Source organism: Embiotoca jacksoni, unplaced genomic scaffold (genome assembly GCF_022577435.1).
Source record: "Embiotoca jacksoni isolate LCO1_2020_lvr unplaced genomic scaffold, fEmbJac1.0.p SCAF_37, whole genome shotgun sequence".
Classification (NCBI taxonomy): Eukaryota; Metazoa; Chordata; class Actinopteri; family Embiotocidae; genus Embiotoca; species Embiotoca jacksoni.
The window spans coordinates 180,388-194,264 of NW_027185389.1; the positions used below are offsets into that span (position 1 = coordinate 180,388).

Consider the following 13,877-nt stretch of genomic DNA (forward strand, 5'->3'; position numbering starts at 1 on the left):
GCCAATTGGGCTGCGGGCTTGATTGGCTATTAGCTGCGGCATCGCGACAGCTGATGTGAAAACAGAGAGGAGAGAGTGCTTGTCGGGACAGTTTTTTTTGTTTTTTTTTCAGGACCCCCCTTCCCTCTCCCCCCCTAAAAAAATAAAATAAAAAACAGGGCTGCAAGGATTGAGGGATTAGCCGACACCGGTCCCTGACGCCGCGAGAGGCGAGTGTGATGATATGCCTGCTGCTTGCTATGCCGGCACGTGTGTGCGTGTTATTTTCCTTCTTCTCGAGCCTCCCTTCGGCTACCGGGTCAGCTTTTCATATTATCCGTGACAGCCTCTTAATCGGGAGGACCACACAAGGAAGCACATGTCAACGTAACTCTATTCCCTCCACACGCACATCAAGGTCACCCCACCAGCTGTGCCCGAAACATCTTTCATCAGAGGGGATCTAAACTTGTTCACAATGCCCTACATGAAAGGAGCACAGGATCTCCTCTTCTTCCTCCTCCTTCTTCTCCTCCACCGTCAGCTCCCCACGCTCCTGCCTGAAAAACTCCTCAAACGTCTCTGATAATATTACTGTTCCCCAGGGTGCTGAAGGGCCTTGAACAGCATCGTCTCTCCTTCAAATTCACGTTTAAATAGCTTGTCGAGCCGCAGCTGGATGTTCTGGCATTAGAGGTTGTTTTCTCGTCCTTTTTTTTTTTTTTTTTCAATCTTTCTCATCTGCACAGCAGCATCGCATTTTTAGTCCAGCTGGCTTTAAAGTTTCCAGAAATTGATGTGGATGAAAGTTGCAGACAACTTATGTGCATCTGTTATTATGTGCGTAAATCTTACTTTACCTGCGGGGGCCACTTTCTGCTCATCTTTAATTTATCTTTTTCACAGCAAATGTTTTTTTTATTATTATTATGACACCAGGAAAAGCAAAAGTAATCATCTCCAGCACGACTGAGTGGAACAACCAAATCTGATTAATGTGTTGGTGTAGTTTCACCTGCGCTTTTCCTGCTGCGACAAGTCAAAACTAAGCAACATACAACAACAACAACAACCTATACAACAACTATTTTTGACCCAGCGATCTGATTGGTCAACTGTACATTTGGAACGTGCTCAAATCACCATGACAACACACCCTGCTCATCACTAGAAATATAACTCCGCCTTCCCACTGGGTAATTTGTTGTATAATCGCAATATTACACTCGACGGTGAGCTTTAACGTGGTTAATGGCACGACAGTGACGCGGTCAATAATATTGATTGATTAAACCTTAACAGAGCCATTAGGTTTATTTTTGACTGGCTTTGAAAGGCACCACATGACCAATAAGGAACTTTCAGTTCATGAACTGCAGCTTTAGAAAGTGTTTCCTGCATAGGTGACGATTTTCAGCTTTAATATTTAAACTTTTGGCATCAAAGCAGAGTGTTTGCATATGATCATATTTCATCATTAATATTTAAATGAACTATGCAGTCACAGGTGTGGGTTTGGGAATATATTTGAATATCATCAATATGTAAGTTAAAATACTGGTGTTTGTGTTCTCATCATTGATATTTAAATTGACCGGTATGCAGTCACGAGTCAATTTATTATAGCATATCATTATTATACAAATGAACTGGTGTGCTGGCACAGGTGTGTTGGTAAATATTTACTCATATCATATTAATGATATTTAAATGAGCTGCCTGGCTGTCAAAGGTGAGTGTTTATCAGGTATTTTATATCCAGTGCCAAAGCTATCCGTTTAAAAATATATGTTTTGTAATATTTTGATGGATACCATGAAGTATTAATGCATATCATGAGGGATGAGGAATGCTCTGTTGCACTGAAGTGAACTCGGATTGAAAATGTATCCGAACGGGATGGAAATAAAGTGAGCTCAACCCTCCTCCCTCCTCTTCCTCTGTGTTGCAGCGGAGGGCTGGCTGCAGAGGGTGTTGATCCTGGGCTCTGATGCTCACGTCATAGAAGAGATCCAGCTGTTTGAGACGGCCCAGCCAGTGGACAGCCTGACCATTTCCCACGCCAAGGTAAGAAAACAGGGACACGACGTACCTCAGTTGCCGCCAGTTTGACACAGTGAGACCAATCCCTCAAACTTAACATGTGAAAACAGTTGCATAGTGTCTTCTGTGGCTTTGGGGGAGCCTGAGAATATATAACCACAGTGATGACATCATGCTTTGCTTAAACCGGGTTTGGACCACAGACTGTATAACAAAGTGGACGCAGCTTTCTGGGTCTGAAAAATGAGGCCGATGCAGAAGTGCCTCGAGCTGCAATACCACCGAGTGCCACTAGAGGTCGGCCCCAAAAAGCGTCGGGCTCCATAGACTCCCATTCAATTCCTCTCGTGAAATTCGAAGTAATTTTTTCCAGGAGTTAATTCAGTGTTGTTTGCTAAAGTCACTCCTTCTCATTCGTTTTCTGGCGGTCTATCCGAAAATAATACCGTCATTAATTTTAAAATAAGCCTTAAAAAAAACTTGTTTTTGGTGACGTGTCCGTTTGATTGACAGGCCTGTTGTGCAGTCAGATTTTTGCTATCAGTGGGCAGGACGTGGTATCATCGAGGTTCCAATCAGATGGAGTCAGACCCACCGCTCGCTCCTCCCCAACTCGTCCAAATATGGTCACTTCCTGCGCCAAACCGCTCCAAACTAGCAAGATGTCGCCGGCCAAAATCCAAACTCGAGGCTTCATAGCGGCCGTTCACAAACCGATGGATGGCATCACTGTTGGTTGCCACTTGGTTTGGACACTACAAGTTTTTTGTGGAAAGACCTTCATTAGAAAATGGGTGGATGGAGTTTAAGAGAAAGGTCCAACAAAAACCTAATAGCATATGTATAGCTTCATCCAAACTAGTATCAAAACAACATATATTGACTTCTGTTGCATCCGTGTCGACCAAACCTACTTATTTCTGTTTCTAATAAAGTCCCTCAACTTTTCAGAAGTGCCTAATTTAATGCAGATTCAGACCATGTTGGAAAGTCAAAGTGTCGATATCTCATCTGACCTCTCAAAGACAGAGTCAGAAGTCAGGCGTCATAGAAACAGGCAAAATGCTGTGATTAATTCCTATTAGATACACGAATAAGTGCTCGGACATTAAAAACAGTCTCTCCTGGATGAGATTCACAGTCTTCCACTCGGTTGTACACGTGAAAAGTGATGAGCAGAGAGAGAAGTTCAAACCCTCGGCTCCTCCCTCACCTCCAGGCACTTGAAAAGCCCTTGCGTGAAGTGACCATTAATGTTCACGTTGGAAGCGGACGCCTAGTTTTTTATGTCTGAAAAGGTGAGAGCCCAGACGGAGGGGTTCGGACGACGATGCCAAACACACGTGTTGGAGCAAATCTACACCTTAAATCCTTCCAGTGCCTCTTGAAAACACTTCACTTCCATTTAGTTCCGCATCAAGTTGGATTTATAACAAAAAAGATGCATTAGGTCTCTGATATTTCAGTGGAGTCATCACTGTCTGTTTGATTTAGAGACCAGATTCACGTTATTTTATACCAACGTGTATGATATTATCTTCTTATTGTATGTCGTTGCTTTGTCTCGTTTAATGATGTCTTGATAAACAGCTTGTTCGCCTTTTTTTTTTACTGTGTTTGTAAGGTGTCCTTGAAAGGTGCCTATAAATAAAACGTATTATTATCATTCGGGTTGTTATTCACTGCAACAAACTGAGGTAGACGTGATTATAATGAGAAGAAAGCAGCGCCTTCTTCTTTCTACTTAATCATTTGAGTGTGAGCTTGCAGCTTCTCCCACGGTGGGACGTGTGCATATTATCGCCGTGGATGTGTTGTTTTCTTTGTGACAGATGAGAAATCTTAATGGCCTCTCGGTGGGAGGATGGGGGCGGGGGGGGGGAGGGAGTGTAAAAAGATCCTTTGCTGGTTTGGGAATCTTCCCGTCTGGCCGGCACATCTGGAGTGTTGCTGGACTTTATCAGATTATTCCTTGAGATTGTAGCTTTGGAGCTCTTTTTGTTTTTTTTTTGTACTGACATCACCTGTTTATTGGTATTCAGAGACAGAAGTGCGACCTTTGTTTCCAAAAATATTTGGGACGCTGTGTCAAATGTAAATAAAAACACAATGCAATGATTTGCAAATGACATAAACCCATATTTAATTGCAAATAGACCAAAGACAACATATCAAATGTTGAAACTGAGAAATCTTATTGTTTTGTGAAAAATATATGCTTATTTTCATTTTGATGCCAGTAACGCGTCTCAAAAAAAGTCAGGTCAGGGGCATGTTTTCACCTGTTTTGCATCACCTCTTGTTTTTACAACACTCTGTAAACCAGTTTGCTGGAGTTTTGGAAGTGACATGTTGTCCCATTGTTGCTTTGGGGGTCTCCTTAGTCAGAAGTGTTTCTTAGCCCAGACAATGGTTCCCACTACAGAACTGTGTCTGTTTTGAATGCAGTGCATCCTGAGGGCCCGAAGATCACGTACATCCAATATTGGTTTTCAGCCTCGTCCCTTGTGTGGACTCTCTGAACCTTTTAATGATATTATGAACCGTAAATAATGAGGAGACATTATTCAAAAATTATTGCACTGTTTTCCCACACAGTCTTTCATGTAGTATTGAAGCTCTTCTCATCTTCACTGCTGAGAGACTCTGCCTCTCTGAAATGCTTTTTTTATATATATATATATATATATATACATACCTATTAATATTACTGACCTGTTGCTAAATAACTTAACAAGATGTTTTTTTCTTGGCTTTACACAGCTTTTTTCTAGTCTTTTGTTGACCCTGTTCCAACTATTTTGACACCTGTTGCCGGCATTGAATTCAAAATGAGCACATATTTTTCATAAAACAATACAATTTCTCAGTTTCAACACAAATGTGGGTTGATGTGATTTGCAAATCATTGCACTCCCTGTTGTATTTTCATTTTACACAGCTTCCCAACTTCTTTGGAAACGGGGTTGTAGCACTTCTGTTGATCTGTTTATGTTGTTTTTTTCCACCTACGTTCATAGATCTATTGACATCAGACAGGCACTCTGGTCCAATGCCACATGGCTGATGTATTTTTTACCAGCTCGACCCCATTTCAGAGAAAGTCTCACCTCATGAATCCCAAACTGTCTTCACAATAACTAATTACAAGCCGTCTCCACTGTGGGGAATTGAACCTCTGGCCCCTCTGTTTTCTCAGCCTCTCCGTCCTGTCAGCTGAGCCTCGAGTGTTGACACCGGCCGTATCCCCGCGGCTCGGCGACGGCATGTCCGCCGATCGATTGCGGTTCTGACGGGGGCGTTCCCGGCCCCCAAGCCCCGCTGCTTATCTCATTAATGCGGGCTTAGTCGCGACCAGACATTTTATAACAGCTTTTTTGCGAAAAAGAGCGTAAACCAGATTGGATTGGAAGAGGGTCGGGGGGGGTGAATGTTATTGTAATTGAGAGTGATTATCCCATTATCTCCTCTAACCCCTAACTGAGTCCCTCTCTCTGTTTATCTTTCTCTTCTCTCTCTGCGTTCTGTCTCCGGTTGGACGGCTGATCTGCTCTTTGTCTTGCTTCTTTCTCTCTTCGTCTTCTTCTTCTTCTTCTCTCTCTCTCCGTAGAAGTACTTGTACATCGGCTCTCGTTCGGAGGTTCTCCAGCTGCCCTTGGCCAACTGCAGCCGCTATCAGTCTCAGCCAGACTGTCTGCTCGCCCGGGACCCCTATTGCGCCTGGGACAGCGAGGGTCGGGCCTGCGTCCGGATCGACCTCCACCGAGGGTGAGACGAGTACCTATGTGCTCCCACTCATTCATCTGTGGGGAAACTGCTGATATACAAATACTGGACGAGCCTCTGGAACAGTATTTAAATATTATGTCCCACTAAAACTCTTTTATGAATTCACAGCCGCACTAATGTTTAATTTGGGCACGTAAAAAAAAAAAAGAAAGAAAGAAAGAAGTGGGGAAATATATACTTTCAACTTCTCCCCAGAGATCCTTATTAATATAATAAGATTTTACATAATATATTTTATATCATATCATAATAATTAATATGAATCTTCCTCTCTGCCCTCTCATCTCCAGGTCCACCTCCTCCCTCTCACAGGACCTGATGCTGGAGAGGTTCAGCCGGGGAAAAACCAAGTTTGATAAGCCCGTCTCCATCCCCAGCCCCGGTGAGTATGTGGCCCCCACACACCTCACTAGTGGCCCCTGGTGGGACGCGACTGTCAGTGCAGGAGCGAGTCAGTAAAAAGGGAATGAAGTTGGTGAATACATTTGGATTGAGCTGAATAAATTGAATTAAGCGAGTGAAGAGAGTTGGCCAGTACAGAATATGAATTGGATTTATTATGACACTTAACCTTCTGCTCCGGTCTTCTCTTCTCTCCATCCTTCCTCCACCTCTCCGCAGAGCACTCCCGTCTGAGGAACGTGACGGTGGTGGTGGGGTCGGACATGGTGCTGCCCTGCCAGCTCGTCTCCAATCTGGCTCAGCCTTTCTGGGTCCTCAACGACCGCGAGTTGCAGCTGGGAGACCCGGAGGCGGGAGGGCCGCGCTTCGACCGCACCCTCAAAGCCCTCGTCATCCCCGAGGCGGGCCAGATGCAAGCGGGCCGCTACATCTGCTACTCCGAGGAGCAGGGGGTCAAGTTTCAGACGGAGCGCTACCAGGTGGCCGTAGTCGCCAGCGCTCCGGTCTTCATGGAGGCCCGGGCTCCGGACAGCAGCATGGGGCTCTTCTGGGTGCTGGTCATCACCCTCGGGGCGGCGTGCCTGCTGCTCCTCGTGGCAGCGCTCTACCTGCGCAGGAGGCTGAAGCTGGCTCTGGGAAAGGGAGCCGACATGAAGCCTCTGGAGAGCACCCTGGTCTACCCCATCACCCTGCCCAAAGAGCCGCCCACCTTCGTGCCCAGCAAGATGCCCACCGACGAGGACCGCTTCTGGGAGACGGGCGCCAACTACTACTACTCGGACGGCTCGCTGAAGATCGTTCCCGGCCATGCCTTAGGGCCCAGCAGCGTCAGCGGCACGGCGTCGCCCAGCGCCATTCCTGGCCAGCCCATCCACTCCCCCAGCCGTCTCAGCCTCACCAACATCCGAGGCTCCGGTAGCAACGGCTACATCCGCCTCAACCTGAGCACAGCAGGGGAGGAGAGGGCTAGCGGGGCTGGCGCTGGGGGCGGCGGGCTGGGAGGCCTGGGCGTGGCCGGGAACGACTACTCCAGCCCCTTCAAGGAGGAGCTGCGACGCACGCTGCAGCAGAGGAGCGTGCTGCCCGACGCCAACCCCGAGGAGTCGTCCGTCTAAGGCCCGTCCTCTCGTCTGTCTCCATCCCCCGAGTTGGAAAAAAAAACAAAAACAACCAACCTACCTCCCTCCTTCTGAGGACGCCTGCTCTCTGTCTCTCTCGCTCTTTCTCTTTCAGTGACGTGCTGTCACATCACCCCCATGCTCTCTCTCTCTCTCTATCTCCCTCTCTCTCGCTCTGCCAATGCCTGTTCGGCTCACTGTAGACATTAATAGCACACAGCATGTTAAATATACACACTCATACACCGTGTTCGCCGACGTGCGCTCCTGTAATTATCGTGTTCGTCGGGGCAAACATGCAGACACGGTTGTGACTTCCTTCTGCTTCCACTGTGCAATCGCCACTTGTGTAAATTGTGTATTTAAAAACGGATGGAACGCAGAGGAGACCACCTCGAGCACGGAAATCAAACAAATGGCGTTAAGTGTTTCTCTGAAGAGCACTTTTCTTTTTACGTTGAGTTGGACCAAGAACCAGTTGATGAATTACGAAGGGCGACTAACTGGAAAAAAAAAAACAACACTGAACTGATTCTCTGTCCTTCTGTTCCTTTGAGACTCTTTTTTTTTTTTTTTTTTTTTTTTTCAAGCTTACTGCACTTAAAAAAAAAAAAAAAAAAAAAAAAAAAAAAACTGGAAGCGTGTCTTCCCCTCTTTTTTTGTACTCGTGAGCCAAGAGTGTGAGAGCGGGTATAAAAAGGACTAATTAATCTCCAAGCAAGACGACAATCACGTCCCCGTAGCGGGAGGAGCTCTGTGCGGGACACAAAAAAAAAAAAAAAAAAAAAAATGGAGAGGAGAGAGAGACAAAAGAGAGAGGAAATTAAATGGAAAATGAAGTGAATTGGAGTGAAAGACGCAAAAGGGCGAGGGGGTGGGGGGTTGAATGAAGGACAATCTCTCAAGACTTTCTCTATTCAATTTGTAATTGTTGTTTTTGTCCCCCCCCCCCTGCGTTGTATTCATCCCCAGAGAAAGTTCTTGATCCCTTCCCCCTTTAATTTGATGTGATGGTTTGAATTAAGACAATTCTTGTTGTTCTTTTTCTGTATTTTACGGACTACAACAGTGTTCGAACGCTTATCAAGTGACTAAATGCCTCCCCCCCCCCCCCCCCCCACCCCTCCTCTGTGAATGACAATGCTGGGAGGGGTGGGGGGGTGCGCCAGAACATCGCGTCACTCCTCGCTCGGCCCCCCTCCACGGTGACCTTCAGTTCAATGTACTCCATATGACATTTATTAGTCATGGAGTGTAACAGATAAGTGTTTTTGGTTGAGCTCTTTTCTTTTGGGGTGTGTGTGTGGGGGGGGGACTTTGTTCATCTCCTTTAAAAGAAGAAAAAAAAAAAAAAAAAGGCTACTTGCGTTCGGCTCTCAGCGGCCGAGCGGTAATTGCACACTGAATTCCAAATTGAAGTTGACATGAAGACATTAAGGCATGGAGAATGTAGTTTGAACCCTCACTGTTGGCGACCGCCGTGGATGTCTCAATAAGTGCTTTATATTTGGTGAGGGTGGTAACTTGCACTGCCAAGAGGAAGAAAAAAAAAAACAACCCCACACACACACAGACACACACACACACACACACACACACACACACACACACACACACACACACACACACACACACACACACTCACTCTAAGTCCTCTGAATCCCCAACCATCCTGGACTACAGAGTGTTTGTGATGCAACCTTAACTCCCAACGAAATAACCCCTCCCTCGTACCGATGCCCAGAGACTGACCCCCGGGGCTACTGTGGACTTATACAGAGGAAGAGCACTGTTGAAACACGCCGACACAAAAGGAACGCCATGCTGATGGAGGAACGGACACAGAGACAGACAGACAGACAAACGACCGGCTCCGGGCGGCAAGCAGCCGTGAACCAGCGAGAGGTATTGTTCCACTTAATTAAATTCATGCAAACAGAGTTTTAACAAAGTCCTAACCTCAAACGATTTCCAATTTAGCTTTTTTTTTTTTTTTTTTTTTGTGGGGTGCTCTTAGTGCTGCTCAGCGTAGTGTAACAAATTATTTTGTTTATTTATTTGGCCTCTCTGGCAGCTTAGGACTTAAAAGAACAGTTTAGCGCGTTGGGTAATTCACTTCTCTGATTTATTTTGAGAATTAGACTGATACAACTATCACGTCTGTCTGTTAAATGTGATGCTGCAGCCGGGAAACAGTTTGCTTAAGTTAACATGAAGACATCTGAAATCAGTGGAAAACAGCTGACTGATCTCTCTCCCCAAAGGTTAAAAAGATCTCAAAAACATCTAAAAAAAAAACTAAACAAGCTAAATCTTTCTAGTTTAAATCCAAACAAAAGGCCAAAGTGAAAAATAAAATTGTTTTACACTTTGTTTTTTGTACATCTTTAGTAGCTTCCCCCCCCCCTCTGGATAGACCCAGGTTAGCTGTTTCCCAACGTTCCCAGCCTTTATGCTAAGCTAAGCTAACCATCTCCAGGTACCAGCTTCGTGTTTGTGGTACAGACATGAGAGTTTGGTATCAATCTTCTCGTCTCGAATTTCTCAAAATGACATGCAAATAATTGCCATTTTCAGTCACCGCCATTTTCATGGTAACTGTAATTTAACTACATCTTTTTTTCTTTTTTTTTTTCTCAATAACGATAACAGACTATACGTTTATTTTGTAATGTAATTACGTAACTCGGTAACGTGTAACTAGTTGCTCCCCGCCACTGTACACAGCCTCACGGAGCTGCGAGCGTGGCCGTAGACTGTTAAGTGCCGTTATATCAAACTTTTATATTCTGCACCATTTGAACAGACTGCCTCTCATCAAAGCTGTCCTTGTGCACTCTCTTTTAAAAAAAAAGTCTTGAGGTAAAGGTACATCAGAGAAGCTTCTTTCCTGGCAAAGGATAAGAAAAGAGTGCACACACAGCCTGAAGCTCGCGGCCAGAGCGTTTTATTAAAAAGGAAAATGTTCCAGTCTGACAAGCATCAAAATAAGTTGGCCTGAGGAAGACCTTTGTCAGACTGAAACATCTGTTTAATAACAATGTTCTGCTTGCAAGGTCCAGACAGTATACACAGGGCCTATTCAGCAGTCTCCTTTACTCAGCCAGTGCCGACAGATATAACTACATATTATTACAGCTGCTGCATCATGCCCTTACAAATTATTTATATCATTTTATAACCACAAGGACGAGTACAAAACTGGTCGGTCGGCCCAAAACATGTGTTTTATAGTAATGCAATGACGCCCTAAAAAGTAACCTACTTCCTGATCTAATTTCAAGAAAACTGTGCGTGAAAGTGGCAAAGTCATGTTGTGCGTCACTTCTTGGCTTGTTTGTTTTCACTAACTTACATAATTGTGTCCTCGTTCTGTGCTTTGTCCATCAGGGTTCGCTTTTATTTTTTTATTTTTTTGGGACGTGTCTGTCGGGACCGGAGGAGCGCAGCAAGAAGGAAAAAAAGGGGAGGGAGGACAAAACTACTTGGTTTTTGCCAATTCCCCCCCCCCCCTCTACCCCACTGTGTACAGAGTGCTGAGAGAGATGTAGAATATCAAAAACAATTCCAAGGTGGAAGAGGCCGTCAGCCGTCAGCACTCCATCCTCGTGTTGCATGATTCCTCTGCAAGTGGACTGTACATCTTTGATATGATCATCCTTGTACAAGTGCATCATTTTGATCGATCATTTTTGGACTTTTACAGACACTAATGTTGTGCAACACTCGTGCTCTCTTTGAAAAAAGAAAAAAACTACAAAAAAAAGAAAAGAAAAAAAAAAAAAAAAGTCTGATTTTATGGCTTCAGAGTTGTACAGGAAATCCATGGCTGCGTTTCGACATGTTTACTTTTTCTGTGCCTCTTCACCTTTTGGATAAGCCAAAGTAGACTGCAGTTGCTTTTGTTGTTCTCGTTGTAACAGTTCTTTTAATTTAATTTGATTCCCCGGTCGATATTTAAGTCTCAGCAGTCCGTCCACTTTGCTACACTGAGCTGCTGTCTGCAAGCCTTTCTGCCTATTTTATCTGCGGCAAAATTTCTCCCCCCGAAGCAAAATGCAAAACACAAGCTTGAGACTGATGGACTTCCTGTCTGTTTCCTGTTTACATTTCAGTAGTAATCTGCTGAGTCCTTTATCCCCTGGCTTTATGAAAAGGCTGAATAATCAACCAAAACTATTATTCAAATTTTTCAGCCTCTGAAAACCAAATACGTATCTGCTGATTTCCAGCACATCAGTGATGAAATGTGTCAACGTTGGAGTATTTAAATCCCCTGAATCAGGAAGCTAAGAAACACATTCGCTCTTTACACTGGTACTTTTTATGTCTTAATATGTCTCCCTTTTCAAATTTGGCTTTTATTTTAATATAACATGTTGCAAAAACTAAAAAGATAAAGGAATACACGTCTCAAGCTTGAAAACATTGCATGTGTTGTGTACTTTCTTTGCATTTCCTCAGCTCCTACCCATTTGTTTGCTCCTAATAATGTTTCTCTCACACAAGGCTTTAAGTTCTGCTGTTTTCTTGCTTCGTTATTTGTATTATTCTCTTTTCACCCCGATTTTATTTTGCCCCCATTTTTGCTTGTCTGTTACAGGTCTATTATGTTTGTTTTTAAAGTATGTTAAGTAACTTATTTCACTTGTACAAACATGTTGATATTTATTATCATTGTACATATGTCCTTATTTTTTATATGTGTATATATACACAAATAAAAATAGAGATATACCTGTGGTGTGTGAGTGTGTTTGTTAAAGAAGAAGTTACACATTTTGTTTGAAGGTCAGTTCACTGGTATGTTGTCTGAACCAGAAAAAAAAAGTCTTAGAATATAACCCCTGATGATGTCATCGAATTCAATTTGCTTGAAAAATTTAAATTAAAAATATCTGAGTTGGCTGCTTGGAAGTCACAAAGCTGAAAAGCTGCTCTGGCATTGAGGTTGAAAAGTTGGCATTTACCAATCTGATTAAAAGATGTCATTAGTTGCATCATGGGAAATGTAGGATTTAGTGGGGGTTTTGTAGCTTGACTCATAGGGAATAAGAGTCAGGATATCTCAGCCTCTGTAGCTTCAATTTTGATCGTTCTTCTTTAAATCGGCTTTTTGTCAGTCCCCAAACTTTATGGACATTCAACACACAGTGACTGTAACCCTTTAACCCACCTTTAATTTGAAGCCAGTGATTCCCAACTCGGGGATATTATAACTTGCAAAAGATATTCACATATTTGTGCTCAGTAGAAAAATAGAATTGTTTTTTTACTTGTGACGCTGACCTTAAAGATGTATTCATTGTCACAATAACTAACAAACCGGTTTGAAGTGTCTGAAAACAAAGTGACGAGTGAAAATGCATTAGGATTAGTTAGCAACAACAAAAAAAGCGCTGGGTAAATGGTTGAAACATCCAATTTTGGCCTTTCAGAGAAGTACAAATAAAAATAAGACAGAGCCAGTAAAAGCATCCACTTTCGTAACTACAAATCTTGTTACATGAAAATAAATTTGAATTCAGAGCAGCACATTTGGAACATGATGAGTGGTGTCGATGAAATGTACTTGAGCTTAAAACAACTCACTCCATTTATTAACGACTGTTACCCCTAAAATGGTCGCATTGTGAGTCAATTATTTTACAGAATCATCTGAATGTAGATTATCTGATAATCCAAAATACACACCTTGACGAAAGTTAAAATGGCCAGATAGAAACATCATAACTTAAAACACAAAATGTATAAATATTAGATAATTAGCAAATATGTAGGTGGATTCTAACACTTACATATTTGTCCAAACTAGTTTTTTTCAAATTTGAAACATCTTATTTTGGACAGGAACTCTTACTAGGCATGGTTATGTCACCTGAGATTGTCTGAAGTTGTTTCATGTCTCCAGCCTGCCGCAGTCGAACCTCCATCGACTTGCACTCCCTCGCCCGGTGTCAACAGAAGAAGGCACATGCTTCATGTGGTCGGTAGTCCCAGCTGTGGAGAGAGGCTCACAGTTGCATCTGATCTCGGTGTGCTCAGCTGCACCAAAGACTCTCAAACCTCACAAAAGGAGGAGCGCTGTGTGTGTTTCAGATTGTTTGTGTGTGGGTAGGCTTTGCTGAGCTCTTGAGTCGACCACAGTTCACCCACCTGTTTGGGCTTACTGAACCACCTGTGAAACCGTTTTCAAAACATCATGAAAATCTGGTAATTTATGGTGAAATGCATTATGAATTACTTTTCCTGCCACTCTATTAATTCTTATTAATGCTGGCCTACAAATAGATACATCAAGCCTGATTTTTGCATTTATATTTACCACAATTTCACAATTAAAGACCAAAGAGAGAAGCAGTGTCCTATGTTTTGCTGTTGTTGTGGTCCAAACTCACATTTCTATCATGTGTGGTAAAAGGAATAGATGCGGTATATGCAGTACAGCACTATATAAAGCTTACAGCAAGAAAATGCTGATAGCTACCTGTATGGCTGACAGATTGGGAGAGTTTTAACTTTGGGCACCAGGTCAGCTGTGAACCA

The 13,877-nt window shown here is 43.4% G+C and overlaps 1 protein-coding gene across 1 annotated transcript in view; it reads left to right on the forward strand.

The window, feature by feature from the left end:
* sema4c (sema domain, immunoglobulin domain (Ig), transmembrane domain (TM) and short cytoplasmic domain, (semaphorin) 4C) overlaps positions 1 to 8,869 on the forward strand; it is a 95,860-nt gene extending 86,991 nt beyond the window's left edge. Inside the window, exons 13-16 of the mRNA XM_069166259.1 lie at positions 1,931 to 2,046; positions 5,633 to 5,790; positions 6,102 to 6,193; positions 6,433 to 8,869. Of these exons, the coding sequence (XP_069022360.1) occupies positions 1,931 to 2,046; positions 5,633 to 5,790; positions 6,102 to 6,193; positions 6,433 to 7,328 (1,262 nt within the window). The 3' untranslated portion in view covers positions 7,329 to 8,869. The remainder of the gene's footprint in view (positions 1 to 1,930; positions 2,047 to 5,632; positions 5,791 to 6,101; positions 6,194 to 6,432) is intronic.
* The last annotated feature ends 5,008 nt before the right edge of the window (positions 8,870 to 13,877 follow it).